We start from the raw sequence: 22,669 nt of genomic DNA on the forward strand, positions 1-22,669 counted from the left end.
CCCTTGTATAGATATGTGGACAGACATGGCAACAGGCTTTGTTGCAAGGATAGGTTCCTGGGTTAGTGTTTATGTTGTATGGGGTGCGGTTGCTGGTGAATATTTGCTTCAGGTTGGGGGGCTGTCTGTAAATGAGGACTGGCCTGTATTTTCCACTCCATGCATCTGATGAAGTGGGTTTTAACCCACGAAAGCTTATGCCCAAATAAATTTGTTAGTCTCTAAGGTGCCACAAGTACTCCTCGTTGTTTTTGCTGATACAGACTAACAGGGCTGCTACTCTGAAATGCTGATCCCAGTACAGGCCCCCGGGGGATACCACTATTTACTTCTCTCCATTCTGAAAATGGACTATTTAGTCAAACCTTTGGTTTCCTATCCTTTAACTGGATTGCCTGGCAATGCTTTCAGGATCACCTAATAATCAATTTAATTTAATGACAAGCCTTTTGTTATCTTAATCACCCTGCCGCTGTTTATAAACAAGCTCCCTGCCCCCAGGGCAGAAGCTGGGAGCAGCACAGAACTTCTCACATTCCACACTCAAGCTCTATCTGGGATTAGGGTGTGCACTGTGAACAGACCTCTGGTATAAAACAGAGGAGGGAGGGAAAGGAACCACTATGGGTTGGGGTCATTTGTTAAGTGGGCCCGGCCCCCTGCCCCTCCTCTTCCCCACGTGACTCCGCCATCAGTCAAGACCAGAAGGGGAAGCCAGTTCAGGCTAAGAGCAGCATGGGGGCAGGGAGGGTCCCCACCACCACCGATTTGCTGCTTGGCTTATACAGAGCATGCTCACAAGGACTAAACATGCTCAGTAACGCTGCTGAAGCCGCTGTCCTCACTCTTCCCGCCCACTGTCGGCAGGCACGGGTTGCCTATGTGTGGACCCTTCACCTGCCCTGGGGGGGGGGGGCGCTGGGAGCTGGGGACATGGGTCTGGGGCTACTTTGGGGCCCCTCCACCCCGGCAGATGGAGGAGCCTGGGCTCCCCAGCCTGGATCCAGCTTCTGCATGGCCAGGGAGACGGTGCCTTGGCAGTAGAGGAGGGGCCGGACCCACACTATTAGGAAGAATCCGTCGCCCCTGGTCTACAGTTAACATTGCATTAACCATCTGATGTGGTGGCCACTTTTCTTTCCCTTACGAAAACCTGGGTCGCTGTCCTGCAAAGACTCACGCAGACAAGGACCCCGCCTCCTTCCGCGACACTCCCTACGTGCAGTTGCTGCCACTGGTGGCCTCATTAGAGAAACACTGGAGTAAATGAACTTTACAAATCCTTGTTAAGGCTTCTGATGTCATACCAATAGTCAGTGGATGATTCCCAGGCTCCGAATTTGGGACTGTTTGATTTTCATTCAATAAAGCTTTGAATTTCCCTTTCTTTAGTAAACATTCTTTTACAAAGCTCAAGAGTCAGATACTGAGCCAGTGGATGTCAATAGAGTTCCCTAGACTTCAATGGCATTCTGTGCCTTACAACTGAGGGAAGGCATTTAATGCTGCTCGGGTTAGAAGAAATCCTGGTGGGGGTGTATTTTCCACTTTAAAAATCATTCTAATTCTGTCTGAAAAGCATTGTGTGGGAGACGGGTCTTGCAGAATGCTCTAGGTTGGTCAGACTTCCAATGAATCCAGTCTCATCCCACAGCTCTCTGATGGTTGAAGAAGGTATCCTTAACTGTCAGCGTTGTGCTTCTTCCTTTTCTTCATTAGCTGAAGTCTCTCACAAGACGCAGTTCTCTTGGCTGCTCGTGGGTGGAGATGCAGTACCTGATGTTTCCCATTGGTTTTCCTATATGTTGGCTTTGAGCACGGGTGGCGGGTTGGATAGGCAGGGGGAGGTGTTGCCTCCCCAAACAGACAAAGGTGACCGCGCCCCCTTCCGCGACACTCCCTACGTACAGTTGCTTCTCCAGTCCTCCCAGCTCCAAGTCCATCCCCCTACTGCTCTGGGGCTCGGGCCGCTCCCCACCCACCTTCCTGCACTCCGGGGCTGGGGAGGCTGGGGCCGCTCGCCATCCACCCTTCCGCGCTCTGAGGCTGGGGCCGCTCGCCGCCCAGCATCCTGCGCTCCGTGGCTGGGACCGTGTGCTACCCACTTTTCCCTCCCCAGGCTGGGGAGGCTGAGGCTGCGGACCTCCGCCCTCCCGGCACTCCTTTGGGTCTGGGGGGCTAGCCGTGGAACTGGGTTGGTGGCCGCAGTAGTGGGGGGCAGCTCTCGGCTTGGGGGGTGGGGTGGGAATTGGCTCCCGCAGGGCCTAGGGCGGAAGTGGAGGACCCTTGGCAGAAGGGGCGGGGCAGAGGGTAGCCTCTCCCAGTCGGAGGTTCACGCATCACCCATGGCTCTGAGCACCAGGAGGTGCCGAGTATGGATAGAGAGAGGAACTCCCAATAGAGGGATGTACTCCCAATAAGGTTTCTCTAACCCGGGCTAGCTGAAGTGCATTCCTTCAATTGGAAGTTGATGAAACTGTTCCCTTTACACTGGTTCAGTATCTACCCTTACACTTCAAAATATACATAATAGGGAGATGAAAGGTATATGGAACGAAAATCAAAGAGCCCCAATTTCAAAGGCTAGGAATCACAAACTGAGCACTGGAATGACATCTGTGACCTTGACATGCATTTTTAAAGTAAATCTAATCTTCCGTGTTGGAACACCTAATCCCACTAATAAGTTATTACTACTTTAGTAATTCATCTCTTGGGCTGCATAACACTTGATGAGTGTTTGTGAAGTGCTTTGAAATGCTTAGATCGGAGGAAGCCTCAGACAATCCACCCTGAAAGTTACAATTATACCTGTTTGCCACAGAGGTAAATTGAGGCACATTCAGGGGAAGGTCAGACAGGGATCTGTTGGCAGAGTCAGAAATATACCCCAACTTCATATTTACAAGGCTACTGAACCCTTGGAATATTGACAGACTTGTAATTCCTTTGGAGAAGTATTATCCTCAAGTATAAAAAAGCCACAGTGCAAGTGGATCACAATATTAGCCAGGTTTTTATTCTTGATGCTAAGATCCAAGGATGCAAAAATTTTTTAACCAGACATGTTACTTACCTTGTCTTGTAACACAGTGTAACAGGGATCAACCTAGAGCTCAGCCTGTGGTAGGATGCGTCAGAAGTATTGGGTTATATTTCTGCTTCTGCAACTGACCCCCATATGATCTTCACCTCAACATGCCTCTATTTTTGGGGCCTATGAAACGTAAAGAGTAAGGATGTTAAGGCTGGAAGTTCTTCAGTGTCCTCAGAACTCAAGATTTCAAAAAAAGAAAAAGGAAAAAGAAGTAGAGAAGCAAGACTACATTTCCACGGTTTCATGAAGGGCCATATCCTATCCCCAGCTCCAATGTGGTGTATTTCTCACAGAGTTCTCTTACTTCTTTATAGCAGTTGTAGAGTTTGCCACTATTTTTAATTACTTGTCTGACCCTGGTCAGTCTCAACTAAAACTAAACACAATAAAAGCAGAGGTTCAAAGAGCTTCTCCGTTATGCAGCTTGTTAGAAAGATAAAAGCAGAAAGAAACAGTCCATATTCATGGATAGGCGATCACTTAGCCTAATTCTCATTGACACTAAATCCTTTAGACAGTGCTCTAGTATGAGAAAGAGGCATTCAAGTCAGGGTAGATGTAGGTAACGTTCACGTTATGGCTCCTGCTTCATTTGCACTTTAGAGCGTGGTGTAAAATCCATTGTGTAGTTGAGAATCAGACCCACTGAGTTTATAATAGAGGAAGCCCATAGCTAGGAAGGCATTCGAGGATACCCATATAGGGTAACATGGGAAACATTGGGAATGTTTGCAGAGGTGGTGATGAAATGCAGCTCTCTCATTATTTCACACTGAGTTCGGTGTAGTCAACACTTCTCAAAGCCAGGCCTGTGCGATCAGACGTGAATCTGTATCTTGCTGTTCATTTCCTGCTGTTCCCATGCATATCCCTGCTCGATTTAGCATGGCCCACAGGTTCCATTAAGGTACCGCTGACCCCATCAGAATCCCCCCTAACCCTATTTTCTCCCACAACCATATGGCCCCTTTAACCACAGAGGCCCTCCTGCCCATATGCAATTTTTTAAAAAGGACAAAGAAACAAAGAGAACCAAAATACAGATATTATGATGCAGCAGAGTTTTTAATGCAAATGAAATTGGCAGTACACAGTTACAGGAAGAAATTCTACAGGGCGGAAAAAATGTATTTCCAGTGTTTCAAGAAGGGCTCCGACCGATCACCTGCGTCAATGGGATGTATTTCACACAAGATGTTCTTTGTGCTTTGTTGCAGCTCCAGAGGTTGACAAACAAGTCCCCTTTTGAAACCATTTTAAGTTCTTTTTTTTTTAACCCCAGTCGGGTGTGAAATGAGACAAAGGAATATAGAAGCAGAGACTACGTAACTTCTCCATTAGACATGTGAAGTAGCAAAAGTTAAAGTGAGTTGCTGAAGGTACGTATTGATAGAAAGGATAGCACATGTAGGGCCTAATTCTCCTTGAGAGGGACTTAGAGTGATAATGAACGTAAATGATGCCTATCTTAAGGCCTCTGTTTCCTTCACACTGCAGGGTCAGTGTAAACAGCCTGTGTGTAATTCAGAATGAGTCCACAAGAGAAAAAGAGAATCAGCACTTGGTTGGGAAAGCATTGGCAGAAAGAGTCATAAAGCGTAACATTAGAAATGCAGCATGGCTATCAGCCCAAGGTGCTGAGCACACACAACATCCGCCGAGTTCAACTGGAGCCATGTTTGCACAGCACTTCTGAAAGCCATGCCCAAATGATTAGGGGTGAATCTGTATCTTGCTGTTCATTTCCTGGTTCTTCCTTCTTCCATGAATATTCCTGATGGGTTTAACATGGCCCACTGCTTCCACTCAGGTACCTATGGCAAGATACCCCGGAACCACTTAATCCCCCATAACCATAAAGGCCCGGGTAACCGCAGTGTCCCCCATATCCCCATAATCCCCCATAACCATAAAGGCCTGGGTAACCGCAGTGTCCCCCATTTCCCCATAATCCCCCATAACCATAAAGGCCTGGGTAACCACAGTATCCCCCATTGCCCAATAATCCCCCATAACCATAACGGCCACCGTAACCACCTAATCTCCCTAAACCATACAATCCTCCGTAATGGCCTCCATAGCCGTACAATCCCCCCAAACCATAGGAGCCTCCGAAACCGGCTCCGACCACAGGTGCTCCTACAGCTGCCACATCGCTCTGTTGAGGGAAATTGCTGAGAATTGGTCCGGGGAGGGTCACGACAACCGGTGAGGGTCTGATCACCACTTCGGAGTCAGGGCACTGCCTAACGCACGGCTCGTTGGAGCTGCCAGTGACTGGACTGGGTCGGGCCACCCCGCATTCTGGATAGCACAGGCTGGAGAAAGTCATCTTTCTGGGTTGGAGGTAAACCTGAAACACACAACAGGGACTACAGATAAGAGAAGGTACAAGGACCAGTGGAAGAAAGGCTTCAAAGCTCGGTTACAATTGTATTGAGGTCTGCATGGGGCTCGAGAGAGGGAGAAGAAGTGGACTTAGTCTTTTTTTGTGTGGTCATGCAGTTGTTACTATTTTCTCTTTCTACACTTCTTCTCCGCTCGCAGTAAACTTTCCTCCCAATGACCCCTTTGATCCCCTTTCAAAAGAAACCTGATGAGGTTCAACAAGGACAAGTGCAGAGTCCTGCACTTAGGACAGAAGAATCCCATTCACTGTTACAGACTAGGGACCGAGTGGTTAGGCAGCAGTTCTGCAGAAAAGGAGGTTTCTGTGACGAGAAGCTGGATATGAGTCAACAGTGTGCTCTTGTTGCCAAAAAGGCTAACGGCATTTTGGGCTGTATAAGTAGGGGCATTGCCAGCAGATCGAGGGATGTGATCGTTCCCCTCTATTGGACATTGGTGAGGCCTCACCTGGAGTACTGTGTCCAGTTTTGGGCCCCACACTACAAGAAGGATGTGGAAAAATTGGAAAGAGTCCAGCGCAGGGCAACAAAAATGATTAGTGAGCTGGAGCACATGAGTTATGAGGAGAGGCTGAGGGAACTGGGATTGTTTAGTCTGCAGAAGAGAAGAATGAGGGGCAATTTGATAGCTGCTTTCAACTACCTGAAAGGGGGTTTCAAAGAGGAAGGATCTAGACTGTTCTCAGTGGTAGCAGAAGACAGAACAAGGAGTAATGGTCTCAAGTTGCAGTGGGGGAGGTCTAGGTTGGATATTAGGAAAAACTTTTTCACTAGGAGGGTGGTGAAGCACTGGAATGTGTTACCTAGGGAGGTGGTGGAATCTCCTTCCTTAGAGGTTTTTAAGGTCAGACTTGACAAAGCCCTGGCTGGGATGATTTAGTTGGGATTAGGTCCTGCTTTGAGCAGGGGGTTGGACTAGATGACCTCCTGAGGTCCCTTCCAACCCTGATATTCTACTATTCTATGATTCTATGAAAACACCGACTAGAATAAGTGTAACTATTTCCATGATGGACACCTGGGATTCTGGGACCATTTTAGACATTTCTCAAAGAGAATATGGCTGGGATCATGGTAATCACTTCCTTTCGTTTGAGGATTTAACCTCTTCATGCAAACCAGTTGAGTCTGCTACCACACTGTGACTCTTTGGTTTTCCAAACCTTGGGAGTCACCAAAACTTGCTGATGAATAAACAGAAACTTTGCTTTTCTCCTAACAAATCACTAAAGACAAACTCCTCAGCTGGGAAAAAATGGGTTCAGGTCCACTGACTTCCATGGAGCGACATGAAATGACACCATCTGAGGAGAAGCACCTTCAATGGGTATTTCTGCTCAGGAGAACATAGGAATTGCTTGACTGGAGCACAGCGCTTCTCAGCTTCATCCATTCTCGTGTCTCCAATAGTGAGGAGTAACAGCTGCTTTAGAATAAAATAGATGAGCACTGAATTGGCCTTTTGTGGACTAATCTGGGAAAGTTTCTTCCTAATCCAGATAAGTGAAAAGTTGCTAAGAGACTTTTTAAAGTTTAAACGCTCTAATTCTTACTCTAGTTAATGGGAAATACGTTTCACAATTGCAGATGTTGTTCTTAAAATCCCTCCTTTAGCTTCAAATCATAAATCCACAAGCTCCTGTAACTGAATAACGACACACTATAGATACAAATAAATAAATAAAATAAAAATAATTTTATAATTATTAAATAATATATATTATAGATATTATATATATATAATAAATATAATTAATAAATAAGTAAAAATCACAGCGAGTACATGCAAGATTCCACCTGAAATGAAAAGAGGCCCGACTTTGAAATCTCTGGGGTTAGAAAGAGAGGGAGTTGAATTGGACTTACCGAGTTCACTAAGGAGATGAAGTCCGGAGAAGTGTTTAGAAGAGTGCTGAGTCGAGAGCACTTTTATATAGTTCCTAGGACAGCCTGGAGGATCTGCGAGGCTGTTTGTGGAGGAGGTCCTAATTAGTTACCAAACAAACTTGATTGCCTTGCTAAATCCTTCTTTGGATGGAGCTGTTTTCCTCACTGTTGGTGATTATTGGGCTAATCTCAGCCTCAGAGGGCGTGACATGCACGTTGCACTCTTCAGGTGTCTTTCATCTTTAAATTGTACAGGCCAACTGCATTTCTTTTGTCATTTTGCTGATTTTATAAGTTCTGCAATGAGAATGAATGTCAAGGTGATCCTGAGCAGTATGAGTAGCACAAGTGGGTGTCATTTAAGGAATCCAGATTCGTCCTTTCAATTCATGCTGGTCGTGATTAGGGGCATGAGGCAAAACAAAACACAAACCTCCATCTCCTCCCCTCGTGCAAATCTGCGGTGTTCCACTGACCTCAATGGAGCTATATTAACTTAGACCAGCCGAGGATCTGCACCTAGAATTACTTCTTCCTATGAGAAGGTAGCAGTTGCCATGCTGCAGGAGACGAGTGGCCCATCTAATGCCGTATCCTGTCTCAATGAGTGTGAGTCACCAGCTGCTTCACAGGAAACCAGAACAACAATAATTTAGTCCTTTATAGGGGAAACTTGGGGAGTTTCTTCATAAATCCTAAATTAAAAATTGGGGGTGAGATTTTTCAGAGCTCCCTACGGGATATGAATGCTCAAGTTCCAACTAAAATTAATAGGCTCTAATGTCCCTAATGCATGTCTTGCTCTGAAAATCCAGGGATTAACTTCTAAACAATGAAGAAACCAAGGCCTGGACCTCGATACGAGAAAAAAATTGAAAAAACCACCAAACCCTTTCCACTCTTGAGAATCACAGAGTGTCTGTGCAATATTCAGTCCTAGATTAGTGCAGTTCAGCAGCAGTGATGAGCCTGGGGTGATAATCACTATGAGTGGTTTATTGCTGACTCTGCCACTTGCTCCCTGTGTAACCTTCACCTCAAGGTGCTTGTTCACCTCCACATAAACCAGATCTCATAGTGATATTATGCTCCATGATCAGAGGCTTCCTCAAATCAAAGGACTTCAAAGCACTGCAGCCTCACTAAAGTTGTGTGTGTGCACAGGGTTCTATTACTTTAATTTCAGAATTTTTCTGTGGGATTAGCTGCCCCCAAATTATGGATTAGGATTCAAGGGTTCTCACAACAATTTTTTCGGTGGCCTTCACCCAGAGCCTGTCCTGGGGATGGTGGACTGGGAACTCACCGGGTGCCTGCAGAGTCCCAGGCTCCCTGTGTCCCATCCAGGTGGGAGCAGGGGAGCGGCCCAACAACCAAATGATGCAGCCACATCAACTGACAAGATCTGCATCACGTGCTGTGCACGTTGGCCTCACATGTCTCCAGAGGTGCTGCCCAGAGTGCCCGAGGAACCTGTGAGGTGCAGGACCCCGACCCCTGCTGGCAATTCCACTACAAACACCAATGCGGTGCATCTCACTGCCTTTGGTAACATCTACTCAGAAGGAACAGGTGGGCGCTGCCAGAAGGGGCTGCTGCTTTGCACCCCCACAATCCCCGCCCATGCTCTTGAGGCTGACATAGCTGCAAAAAAATCCACTGGTGGCCTCCTTTGAGAAACGCTGGATTAAACAAATCCATGTTAAGGTTTCTGAGGTTATGCCAATAGTCAGTGGATGATTCCCAGCTTCAGAATTTGGGGCTGTTTGATTTTCATTCAGTAAAGCTTTGCATTTCCCATTCTTTAGTAAACATTCCTTTACAAAGCTCAAGAGGCAGATACTGAGCCACGGGACATCAGTGCAGCTCCACAGACTTCAATGACGTTCTGTGCTTACAACTGAGGGAAGCATTTAATGCTGCTCGGGCTAGAAGAAATCCTGGTGGGGGTGTATTTTCCTCTTTAAAAATCATTCTAATTGTGGCTGAAAAGCGTTGTGTGGGAGACGGGTCTTGCAGAATGCTCTAGGTTGGTCAAACTTCCAATGAATCCAGTCTCATCCCACAGCTCTCTGATGGTTGAAGAAGGTATCCTTAACTGTCAACGTTGTGCTTCTTCCTTTTCTTCATTAGCTGAAGTCTCTCACAAGACACAGTTCTCTTGGCTGCTCATGGGTGGAGATGCAGTACCTGATGTTTCCCATTAGTTTCCCTATACGTTGGCTTTGAGCACAGGTGGCGGGTTGCATAGGTAGGGGGAGGTTTTGCCTCCCCAAACAGACAAGGGTGACTCCGCCCCCTTCCACGACACTCCCTACGTGCAGTTGCTGCTCCTGTCCTCCCAGCTCCAAGTCCAGCCCCCCAGTGCTCTGGGGCTGGGGCCGCTCCCCACCCGCCTTCCTGCACTCTATGGCGGGGACCGCGCGCTGCCCACCTTTCCCTAAACCTGCCTAGGGAGGCTGAGGGTGCACACTTCCACCTTCCCGGCACTCCTTTGGGTCTGGGGTGATAGCCGCGGAACTGGATCGGTGGTCGCAGTGGTGGGGGGCAGCTCTTGGTTTGGGGGGGCGGGAATTGGCTCTTGCAGGGCCTCGGGCGGAAGTGGAGGGCCCTTGGTGGAAGGGGCGGGGCAAGGGGTAGCCTCTCCCAGTCAGAGGTTCACGCATCACCCATGGCTCTGAGCACCAGGGGGTTGAGGTGCCGAGTATGGATAGAGAGAGGAACTCCCAATAGAGAGATGCACTCCCAATAAGGTTTCTCTAACCCGGGCAAGCTAAAGTGCATTCCTTCAATTGGAAGTTCATGGAACTGTTCCTTTTTACACTGGTTCAGTATCTACCCTTACATTTCAAAATATATATATAATAGGGAGATGAAAGGTAGAAGGAATGAAAATCAAAGAGCCCCAATTTCAAAGGCTAGGAATCACAAACTGAGCACTGGAATGACATCTGTGACCTTGACATGCATTTTTAAAGTAAATCTAATCTTCCGTGTTGGAACATCTAATCCCAGTAATAAGTTATTACTACTTTAGTAATTCATCTTTTGGGCTGCATAACACTTGATGAGTGTTTGTGAAGTGCTTTGAAATGCTTAGATCGGAGGAAGCCTCAGACAATCCACCCTGAAAGTTACAATTATATCTGTTTGCTACAGAGGTAAATGGAGGCACATTCAGGTGAAGGTCAGACAGGGAACTATTGGCAGAGTGAGAAATATACCGCAATTTAATATTTAAAAAGCTACTGCAACCTTGGAAAATTGACAGACTTGTAATTCCTTTGGAGAACTATTATCCTCAAATATAAAAAAGCCACAGTTCAAGTAGGTCACAAAATTAGGCAGATTTTTATTCTTGAAGCTGAGATCCAAGGATGCAAAAATTTTTTAACCAGACATGTTACTAACCTTGTCTTCTAACACAGTGTAACACGGATCAACCTAGACCTCAGCCTGTGGTCAGAAGTATTGGGTTGTATTTCTGTTTCTGCAACTGACCCCCATATGACCTTCACCTCAACATGCCTCTTTTTTTAGGCCTATCAAACGTAAAGAGTAAGGATGTTAAGGCTGGAAGTTCTTCAGTGTCCTTAGCCTCAAGATTTCAAAGCGCCTGAAAAACACTCGCTGGTGTTTGACACATGCAAAAGGTTGTAGTCAATACACTGTTGTGACGATTAGACGCCTCTGCACTGAATCGTACAGCCACTTTAAACAAAATGGAGGCCAAGGTCTCTCGTGTCATTCCCTTCATCGGGTCATGATTTAAGGCCACACAATTTGGGGCTATTTCATTTTCATTCATATGTAGTTTTGAATTTGGTATTTCTTAAAAACCGTGCAGGGTAGAATGGCCCAGTCCAGTTGCTAGCAGCTTCAAGGAGCTGACCGGTAAGCAGTGCCCTAGCTCTGAAGTGGTGATCAGACCCTCACCGGTTCTTGTGACCCTCCCAGGACCATTTCTCCACAATTTCCCTCCTCAGAGCCAAGTGGGACTATAGGAGCCCCTGTGGTCAGAGCCGGTTTTGGAGGCTCATTGGATTTTTGATGGATTTTTTTATTGGAAAATGAAGGTGCTCTCTTGGTGTAAATCAGCTGGGTTGCTTCACCTTCAAAGAGGCAGAGGACCTTAAAATCAAAGCAAGACCCTTCTGCCCTCTTCCCTGGATAGGTAACCCTCCCTTGGGGATAGTTTTCACATGTTACACAACATTCTGGTTCAGGCAGGAATGTTTTCTCCAAGATGCCCTATGGCTGGTCAGACGTTATGTCAAATCTCATCCCACAGCCATCTCCTCCATCACCAAGAATGTCACATTTTCCTCTCTCCTGGGTTTCTTGCTAGGCTCAGTCAGCTGCATTGTCTTGCAAGATCTCAGTTCCTTGACAGCTGATGGATGGAGAGATGGTTTCTGGTAGAGCAGAGTTTCCAAGACTTAATTTAAAATCTTTCTGTAAAAGAGCACTGCTTCCTTTCTCTCTCTGCCATCCCTCCCCTCGACCCATGAGCAAATCTGCTCTAGGCAGCCCTTTGAGACAGCATTGGTGACCCAAGTGCAGGTCCAATGTTAGGTCAAGTTTCACTCACCATAGGTAAGATTCACCTCTGGGCAGACGGCCATCACAAAGGCCCATGCTCCACTTAAGTCCCTGCTAAGACCGAGTTTGAAAGTTTAAAATGGGACTAACATTGTTCACAGGTATTGTACTATCCCCCTGCCAAAGGGTGAATTTCAGTCTTAAAGTCTTGACAGGAAACATACTGGCGGCAAAGAATGATTCCCATTGATTTCAAAGGGAATTGGATCTGACCTGCTGGGAATGTGTTGGTTAGAATGGAGAAAAATGATTCCCTGCTTCCTACCATGTTTAGAATGAACTGCCTCATGCCCCTAATCCCGACCAGCATGAATTGTCCTTAAGTGACACCCACCTGTTCTACTGATGCTTCTCAGGATCACCTTGACATTCATTCTCATTGCAGAACCTATAAAGTCAGTAAAATGACAAAAGAAATGCAGTTGGCCTGTACAATTTTAAGATGAAAGACAGCTGAAGAGTGCAACGTGCATGTCACGCCCTCTGAGGCTGAGATTAGCCCAGTAATCACCAACAGTGAGGAAAACAGCTCCATCCAAAGAAGGATTTAGCAAGGCAATCAAGTTTGTTTGGTAACTAAGAACATAAGAACATAAGAATGGCCGTACCGGGTCAGACCAAAGGTCCATCTCGCCCAGTATACTGTCTACCGACAGTGGCCAGTGCCAGGTGCCCCAGAGGGAGTGTACCAACAGGCAATGATCAAGTGATCTCTCTCCTGCCATCCATCTCCATCCTCTGACTAACAGAGGCTAGGGACACCATTCCTTACCCATCCTGGCTAATAGCCATTAATGGCCTTAACCAGCATGAATTTATCCAGTTCTCTTTTAAACGCTGTTATAGTTCTAGCCTTCACAACCTCCTCAGGTAAGGAGTTCCACAAGTTGACTGTGCGCTGCCTGAAGAAGAACTTCCTTGTATTTGTTTTAAACCTGCTGCCTATTAATTTCATTTGGTGACCCCTAGTTCTTGTATTATGGGAATAAGTAAATAACTTTTCCTTATCCACTTTCTCCACATCACTCATGATTTTATATACCTCTATCACATCCCCCCTTAGTCTCCTCTTTTCCAAGCTGAAAAGTCCTAGCCTCTTTAATCTCTCCTCATATGGGACCCTGTCCAAACCCCTAATCATTTTAGTTGCCCTTCTCTGAACCTTTTCTAGTGCCAGTATATCTTTTTTGAGATGAGGAGACCACATCTGTATGCAGTATTCGAGATTTGGGCGTACCATCGATTTATATAAGGGCAATAATATATTCTCAGTCTTATTCTCTATCCCCTTTTTAATGATCCCTAACATCCTGTTTGCTTTTTTGACTGCCTCTGCACACTGCGCGGACATCTTCAGAGAACTATCCACGATGAATCCAAGATCTTTTTCCTGATTTGTTGTAGCTAAATTAGCCCCCATCATATTGTCTGTATAGTTGGGGTTATTTTTTCCAATGTGCATTACTTTACATTTATCCACGTTAAATTTCATTTGCCATTTTGTTGCCCAATCACTTAGTTTTGTGAGATCTTTTTGAAGTTCCTCACAGTCTGCTTTGGTCTTAACTATCTTGAGCAGTTTAGTATCATCTGCAAACTTTGCTACCTCACTGTTTACCCCTTTCTCCAGATCATTTATAAATAAGTTGAATAGGATTGGTCCGAGGACTGACCCTTGGTGAACACCACTAGTTACCCCTCTCCATTCTGAGAATTTACCATTAATTCCTACCCTTTGTTCCCGGTCTTTTAACCAGTTCTCAATCCATGAAAGGACCTTCCCTTTTATCCCATGACAACTTAATTTACCTAAGAGCCTTTGGTGAGGGACCTTGTCAAAGGCTTTCTGGAAATCTAAGTACACTATGTCCACTGGATCCCCCTTGTCCACATGTTTGTTGACCCCTTCAAAGAACTCTAATAGATTAGTAAGATACGATTTCCCTTTACAGAAACCATGTTGACTATTGCCCAACAGTTTTTGTTTTTCTATGTGTCTGACAATTTTATTCTTTACTATTGTTTCGACTAATTTGCCCGGTACCGACGTTAGACTTACCGGTCTGTAATTGCCGGGATCACCTCTAGAGCCCTTTTTAAATATTGGCATTACATTAGCTAACTTCCAGTCATTGGGTACAGAAGCCGATTTAAAGGACAGGTTACAAACCCTAGTTAATAGTTCCGCAACTTCACATTTGAGTTCTTTCAGAACTCTTGGGTGAATGCCATCTGGTCCCGGTGACTTGTTAATGTTAAGTTTATCAATTAATTCCAAAACCTCCTCTAGTGACACTTCAATCTGTGACAGTCACCTACAAAAGCCGGCTCAGGTTTGGGAATCTCCCTAACATCCTCAGCCGTGAAGACTGAAGCAAAGAATCCATTTAGTTTCTCCACAATCACTTTATCGTCTTTAAGTGCTCCTTTTGTATCTCGATCATCAAGGGGCCCCACTGGTTGTTTAGCAGGCTTCCTGCTTCTGATATACTTAAAAGACATTTTGTTATTACCTTTGGAGTTTTCGGCTAGCCGTTCTTCAAACTCCTCTTTGGCTTTTCTTATTACATTCTCGCACTTAATATGGTAGCGTTTATGCTCCTTTCTATTTGCCTCACTAGGATTTGACTTCCACTTTTTAAAGGAAGTCTTTTTATCTCTCACTGCTTCTTTTACATGGTTGTTAAGCCACGGTGGCTCTTTTTAAATTTTTTTACTGTGTTTCTTAATTTGGGGTATACATTGAAGTTGGGCCTCTATTATGGTGTCTTTAAAAAGCGCCCATGCAGCTTGCAGGGATTTCACTTTAGTCACTGTTCCTTTTAATTTCTGTTTAACTAACTCCCTCATTTTTGCATAGTTCCCCTTTTTGAAATTAAATGCCACAGTGTTGGGCTGTTGAGATGTTCTTCCCACCACAGGGATGTTAAATGTTATTATATTATGGTCACTGTTTCCAAGCGGTCCTGCTATTATTACCTCTTGGGACCAGCTTCTGCGCTCCATTCAGGACTAAATCTAGAGTTGCCTCTCCCCTTGTGGGTTCCCGTACCAGCTGCTCCAAGAAGCAGTCATTTAAAGTATTGAGAAATTTTGTCTCTGCATTTCATCCTGAGGTGACATGTTCCCAGTCAATATGGGGATAATTGAAATCCCCCACTATTATTGAGTTCTTTATTTTGATAGCCTCTCTAATTTCCCTTAGCATTTCATCATCACTATCACTGTCCTGGTCAGATGGTCGATAACACTGGTCTACAATTTTTGAGAAGTCGTCTGCTTCAGAGATAAAATGTGCTATTTATTATGTATTTTGATGTGCTGAATTCAAATATGACAATTAAAACAACTGATTGGCTACTGTTTCTAAGATATTTAAGTTTTTACATTTTATGTCTATGTATATTGTGTAGATAGTAGAGTTTTAATCATAAATTGTAAACCTAGGTCTTTTCATGTGTTTATGGTTGCTTTACATGATAATATTTCACCTGTCCTGTTTATGTAACACTTTAAAAATCAGCAAAAGGGTTATATAAATAAAATTTATTATGAAACAAAAGGCAAAAAACTATTCTGTACATAGTTTAGTCCTATTCAGTGTCTACTCGGCGCTTCTTGGCTTGTCTCTTGTATTCATTAAATGGAGCATCTCTTGTCACTGTCCAGCAATAGTCTGCAAGCATTGATGGGCTCCATTTGCCCTGATAGCATTTCTCCATTGTTGCAATGTCCTGGTGAAATCACTTGCCGTGCTCGTCGCTCACTGCTCCACAGTTCGGTGGGAAAAAAATCTAACTGGAAGGCTTTCCATGCCGTCTTTTCCTTGCCACGCAGTGCATGGTCAAATGCATCATCTCGAAGAAGTTCACGAATCTGAGGACCAACAAAGACACCTTCCTTTATCTTAGCTTCACTTAACCTTGGAAATTTTCCACGGAGGTACTTGAAAGCTGCTTGTGTTTTGTCAATGGCCTTGACAAAGTTCTTCATCAGACCCAGCTTGATGTGTAAGGGTGGTAACAAAATCTTCCTTGATTCAACAAGTGGTGGATGCTGAACACTTTTCCTCCCAGGCTCCAATGACTGTCGGAGTGGCCAATCTTTCTTGATGTAGTGGGAAACTCTTGCACGACTATCCCATTCGCAGAGAAAACAGCAGTACTTTGTGTATCCAGTCTGCAGACCAAGCAAGAGAGCAACAACCTTCAAATCGCCACAAAGCTGCCACTGATGTTGGTCATAGTTTATGCACCTCAAAAGTTGTTTCATGTTGTCATAGGTTTCCTTCATATGGACTGCATGACCAACTGGAATTGATGGCAAAACATTGCCATTATGCAGTAAAACAGCTTTAAGACTCGTCTTCGATGAATCAATGAACAGTCTCCACTCATCTGGATCGTGAACGATGTTGAGGGCTGCCATCACACCATCGATGTTGTTGCAGGCTACAAGCTCACCTTCCATGAAGAAGAATGGGACAAGATCCTTTTGACGGTCACGGAACATGGAAACCCTAACATCACCTGCCAGGAGATTCCACTGCTGTAGTCTGGAGCCCAACAGCTCTGCCTTACTCTTGGGTAGTTCCAAATCCCTGACAAGGTCATTCAGTTCACCTTGTGTTATGAGGTGTGGTTCAGAGGAGGAGGATGGGAGAAAATGTGGGTCCTGTGACATTGATGGTTCAGGACCAGAAGTTTCATCCTCTTCCTCTTCCTCGTCTGACTCAAGTGAGAATGATTCTGGTGCATCAGGAACCGGCAGTCCTTCTCCGTGGGGTACTGGGCGTATAGCTGATGGAATGTTTGGATAATGCACAGTCCACTTTTTCTTCTTTGACACACCTTTCCCAACTGGAGGCACCATGCAGAAGTAACAATTGCTGGTATGATCTGTTGGCTCTCTCCAAATCATTGGCACTGCAAAAGGCATAGATTTCCTTTTCCTGTTCAACCACTGGCGAAGATTTGTTGCACAAGTGTTGCAGCATATGTGTGGGGCCCACCTCTTGTCCTGATCTCCAATTTTGCAGCCAAAATAAAGGTGATAGGCTTTCTTAACCATAGTGGTTATACTGCGCTTTTGTGATGCAAAAGTCACTTCACCACAAACATAGCAGAAGTTATCTGCACTGTTCACACAAGTACGAGGCATCTCTGCTCACTTTGGCTAAACAGAAATGTGTCCCTTTGCAAAATCAAACACTGATAAATAAGAGAGCACGACACTGTATGATTTCTAGAGCTGATATAGGGCAATTTGTTCAGCAGAGTGATGTAAGTTTTGTTATGATTGCATCATCCATGACTTCTAGGAATAACATGATGCAATTCGTATCATGTATGATGCAATACCAGCTTCAGATTGCATCATTCATTGTTTTGCCTAAAAAGCAAGTACTGTCCAAACCCAGTCATAGATTTATTCATAGATCCAGTCAAAGATGTATTTTAGTCATTTCTGGTTTAAATTGAGATCCCTTCCCTTTATAACTCACTTATCCTCCGCCATTCCCAAGTCAAGGGTCGTATATACTGACCCAATAGCATATCTTGAAAACTAGAGCCAATCAACAATTTTAAGCATCATTTTCGTTCTCAGTGACCCAGAATTAGTAAAGTTTGACTACATTTATTTCAGAAGTATTTTGGCTGTAGAGCAGTGTAATAGATCCCTAATGTTGTATTCTTATTAGAGCATGACATTTCTATCCATAGAGATTCTATGGAACATGTGGATTCACTTAAGATTTCTACTTCATTTGATTCTACATTTTCTTTCACATATAGTGCCACTCTCCCCCCCGCATGACCTGTTCTGTCCTTGCGATATATTTTGTACCCCAGAATGATTGTGTCCCATTGATTGCTCTCAGTCCACCAGGTTTCTGTGATGCCTATTATATCAATATCCTCCTTTATCACAAGGCACTCTAGTTCACACATCTTATTATTTAGACTTCTAGCATTTGTGTACAGGCACTTTAAAAACTTGTCACTGTTTATTTGTCTGCCCTTTTCTGATGTGTTAGATTCTTTTTTATTTGAATGTTTCTCGTCTGATCTGGCCTTTACATTATCCTCTTCCATCCTCTGTTCCTGACTATAACCTAGAGAATCTCTATCAATAGAGATGAAAGGTATATGAAATGAAAATCAAAGAGCCCCAATTTCAAAGGCTAGGAATCACAAACTGAGCACCGGAATGACACCTGTGACCTTGACATGCATTTTTAAAGTAAATCTAATCTTCCGTGTTGGAACATCTAATCCCAGTAATAAGTTATTACTACTTTAGTAATTCATCTCTTGGGCTGCATAACACTTGATGAGTGTTTGTGAAGTGCTTTGAAATGCTTAGATCGGAGGAAGCCTCAGACAATCCACCCTGAAAGTTACAATTATACCTGTTTGCCACAGAGGTAAATGGAGGCACATTCAGGTGAAGGTCAGACAGGGAGCTATTGGCAGAGTCAGAAATATACCCCAACTTCATATTTAAAAAGCTACTGCAACCTTGGAAAACTGACAGACTTGTAATTCCTTTGGAGAACTATTATCCGCAAGTATAAAAAAGCCACAGTTCAAGTGGATCACAAAATTAGCCAGATTTTTATTCTTGAAGCTGAGATCCAAGGATGCAAAAAATTTTTAACCAGACATGTTACTAACCTTGTCTTGTAACACAGTGTAACACGGATCAACCTAGACCTCAGCCTGTGGTCAGAAGTATTGGGTTGTATTTCTGTTTCTGCAACTGACCCCCATATGACCTTCACCTCAACATGCCTCTTTTTTTAGGCCTATCAAACGTAAAGAGTAAGGATGTTAAGGCTGGAAGTTCTTATGGGTATGTCTATACTACGAAATTAGGTCGAATTTATAGAAGCCGGTTTTATAGAAATCGGTTGTATGCAGCCGATTGTGTGTGTCCCCACATAAAATGCTCTAAGTGCATGAAGTCGGCGGACTGCGTCCACAGTACCGAGGCTAGCGTCGACTTCCGGCGCATTGCACTATGGGTAGCTATCCCACAGTTCCCGCAGTCTCCGGCGCCCATTGGAATTATGGGTTGAGTTCGCAATGCCCGAATGATGCAAAACAGTGCCGCGGGGGGTTCTGGGTACATTGCGTCAGGCCCCTCCGTCACAGCAACGGCAGACAATAGATTCGCGCCTTTTTACCTGGGTTACCTGTGCAGACAACATACCATGGCAAGCATGGAGCCCGCTCAGCTCAGCTCACCGTCACCATATGTCATCCGGGTGCCGGCAGACGTGGGACTGCATTGCTACACAGCAGCAGCAGCTAACTGCCTTTTGGCGGTAGACGGTGCAGCATGACTGGTAGCCTTCATCGGCGATCTGGGTGCTGGTAGCTGTGGGGCTGGCAGCCGTAGGGCTGCATTGCACCAGCCCCTTACCTTTTGCCTTTTGGCAGTAGATGGTTTATTACGACTGGTAACCGTCCTCGTCGTACAGCCGTGGCCATCAATCATTGGCACCTGGACAGACATGCTCTGTCCTATCGAACTGTCTTGACGATGATGGCTATCAGTCGTAGTATACTATTTTCTGCCAAGTATTGTCTGCTAAGCACCCAGAAGAGGCCGAGGGCGATCTGGGTGCTGGCAGACATGTGGCTGGCAGACGGGGGGCTACATTGCTACACAGCAGCAACCCCTTGCCTTTTGGCAGTAAATAGTATATTATGACTGGTATCCGTCATCATCATACTGCCAAGCGCCCAGTATTTGCTGCCAAGCACCCAGAAAATGCCGAGGGCTATCAGTCATGCTGCACCGTCGTCTTAAGATGTAAAAAATAGATTTGTTCTGTATTCATTTCCTTCCCCCCTCCCTCCGTCAAATCAATGGCCCGCTAAACCCAGGCTTAGGAGTTCAATGTCGGGGGGGGGGGCATTCTGTGTGACAGTTGTTTGTATTTCTCCCTGATGCACAGCCACCTTTCTTGATTTTAATTCCCTGTACCTGTACGCCATGTTGTCACTCGCCCCTCCCTCCCTCCCTCCCTCTCTCCTTCCCCTGGTCCTTCAGATACTAGTTTCGCGCCTTTTTTCAGACCAGACGCCATAGCTAGCACTGGGATCATGGAGCCCGCTCAGATCACCGCAGCAATTATGAGCACTATGAACACCACGCGCATTGTCCTGGAGTATATGCAGAGCCAGGACATGCCAAAGCAAAACCAGGACCAGCCGAGGAGGAGGCGATTGCAGCGCGGCGACGAGAGTGATGAGGAAATGGACATGGACCTAGACCTCTCACAAGGCACAGGCCCCAGCAATGTGGAAATCATGGTGTTCCTGGGGCAGGTTCATGCCGTGGAATGCCGATTCTGGGCCCGGGAAACAAGCACAGACTGGTGGGACCGCATCGTGCTGCAGGTGTGGGACGATTCCCAGTGGCTGCGAAACTTTCGCATGCGTAAGGGCACTTTCACGGAACTTTGTGACTTGCTTTCCCCTGCCCTGAAGCGCCAGAATACCAGGATGAGAGCAGCCCTCACAGTTGAGAAGCGAGTGGCGATAGCCCTGTGGAAGCTTGCAACGCCAGACAGCTACCGGTCAGTCGGGAATCAATTTGGAGTGGGCAAATCTACTGTGGGGGCTGCTGTGATCCAAGTTGCCAGGGCAATGAGAGACCTGGTGATATCAAGGGTAGTGACTCTGGGAAACGTGCAGGACATAGTGGATGGCTTTGCTGCAATGGGATTCCCAAACTGTGGTGGGGCGATAGACGGAACCCATATCCCTATCTTGTCACCGGAGCACCAAGCCACCGAGTACATAAACCGCAAGGGGTACTTTTCAATGCTGCTGCAAGCCCTGGTGGATCACAAGGGACGTTTCACCGACATCAACGTGGGCTGGCCGGGAAGGGTACATGATGCTCGCGTCTTCAGGCACTCTGTTCTGTTTCGAAAGCTGGAGGAAGGGACTTTCTTCCCGGACCAGAAAATAACCGTTGGGGATGTTGAAATGCCTATCGTGATCCTTGGGGACCCAGCCTACCCCTTAATGCCATGGCTCATGAAGCTGTACACAGGCAGCCTGGACAGGAGTCAGGACCTGTTCAACTACAGGCTGAGCAAGTGCCGAATGGTGGTGGAATGTGCATTTTGGCGTTTAAAAGCGCGCTGGCGCAGCTTACTGACTCGCTCAGACCTTAGCGAAAAGAATATCCCCATTGTTATTGCTGCTTGCTGTGCGCTCCACAATATCTGTGAGAGTAAGGGGGAGACATTTATGGCGGGGTGGGAGGTAGAGGCAAATCGCCTGGCCGCTGATTACGCGCAGCCAGACACCAGGTCGGTTAGAGCAGCACAGCAGGGCGCGGTGCGCATCAGAGAAGCTTTGAAAACTAGTTTTGTGACTGGCCAGGCTACGGTGTGAAACTTCTGTTTGTTTCTCCTTGATGAACCCTCCACCCCCCCCACCCGGTTCACTCTACTTCCCTGTAAACCAACCACCCCACCCTCCCCTACCCTCCCCCCTTCAAGCACCACTTGCAGAGGCAATAAAGTCATTGTTACTTCACATTCATGCATTCTTTATTAATTCATCACACAACTAGGGGGATAATTGCAAAGGTAGCCCGGGATGGGTGGGGGAGGAGGGAAGGAAAAGGACACACTGCAGTTTAAAACTTTAAAACTTTAACACTTATTGCTCGGGAAATCATCTAGGGTGGAGTGACTGGGTGGCCGGAGGCCCCCCCACCGTGTTCTTGGGCGTCTGGGTGAGGAGGCAATGGGACTTGGGGAGGAGGGCTGTTGGTTACACAGGGGCTGTAGCGGCGGTCTCTGCTCCTGCTGCCTTTCCTGCAGCTCAACCATACGCAGGAGCATATCAGTTTGATGCTCCAGCAGCCGGAGCATCGACTCTTGCCTTCTGTGTGCAAGCTGACGCCACCTCTCCTCTTCAGCCCGCGATTCAGCACGCCACCTCTCCTCTCGCTCATATTGGGCTTTTCTAAAATCAGTAATTGACTGCCTCCACGCATTCTGCTGTGCTCTGTCAGCGTGGGAGGCAGTCTGTAGTTCAGTAAACATTTCATCACGCGTCCTTCGCTTCCGCTTTCGAATATTCACTAGCCTCTGTGAAGGAGAAACATTTGCAGCTGGTGGAGGAGAAGGGAGAGGTGGTTAAAAAAGATACATTTTAGAGAACAATGGGTACACTCTTTCACGTTAAATTTTGCTGTTCACATCACACAGCACATGTGCTTTCGTTACAAGGTCGCATTTTTCCTCTTATATTGAGGGCCTGCCGGTCTGGTGTGAGAGATCACTCACGCAGTGCCAGGCCACAGATTTCAGCTTGCAGGCAGCCATGGTAAGACACAGTCTTTTGGCTTTTTTAACCTTGTTAACATGTGGGGATGGTTTAAAACAGTACTGCTCTCATTAACCATACCAAGCACCCGTTGGGTTGGCCATTTAAAATGGGTTTGCAATGTAAAAGGAGGGGCTGCGGTTTCAGGGTTAACGTGCAGCACAAACCCAACTAATTCCCCTCCCCCACACACCCAATTCTCTGGGATGATCACTTCACCCCTCCCCCCACCGCGTGGCTAACAGCGGGGAATATTTCTGTTCAGCAGAGCAGGAAGGGGCACCTCTGAATGTCCCCTTAATAAAATTGCCCCA

At 46.0% G+C, this 22,669-nt stretch overlaps 1 protein-coding gene across 1 annotated transcript; it reads right to left on the bottom strand.

Moving 5' to 3' along the window:
* Window positions 1–4,880: 4,880 nt before the first annotated feature.
* On the bottom strand, window positions 4,881–5,429 carry LOC135894761 (claw keratin-like). Its single transcript, XM_065422857.1, has one exon. The coding sequence runs from the start codon at window positions 5,427–5,429 to the stop codon at window positions 4,881–4,883; it is 549 nt and encodes a 182-aa protein (XP_065278929.1).
* Window positions 5,430–22,669: the final 17,240 nt, after the last annotated feature.

This window comes from Emys orbicularis (assembly GCF_028017835.1).
Source record: "Emys orbicularis isolate rEmyOrb1 chromosome 1 unlocalized genomic scaffold, rEmyOrb1.hap1 SUPER_1_unloc_2, whole genome shotgun sequence".
Lineage (NCBI taxonomy): Eukaryota > Metazoa > Chordata > Testudines > Emydidae > Emys > Emys orbicularis.

Excerpts from the sequence above, each read along its gene's own strand:
- LOC135894761 (XM_065422857.1), bottom strand. The coding sequence starts at position 5,429 with ATGACTTTCTCCAGCCTGTGCTATCCAGAATGCGGGGTGGCCCGACCC.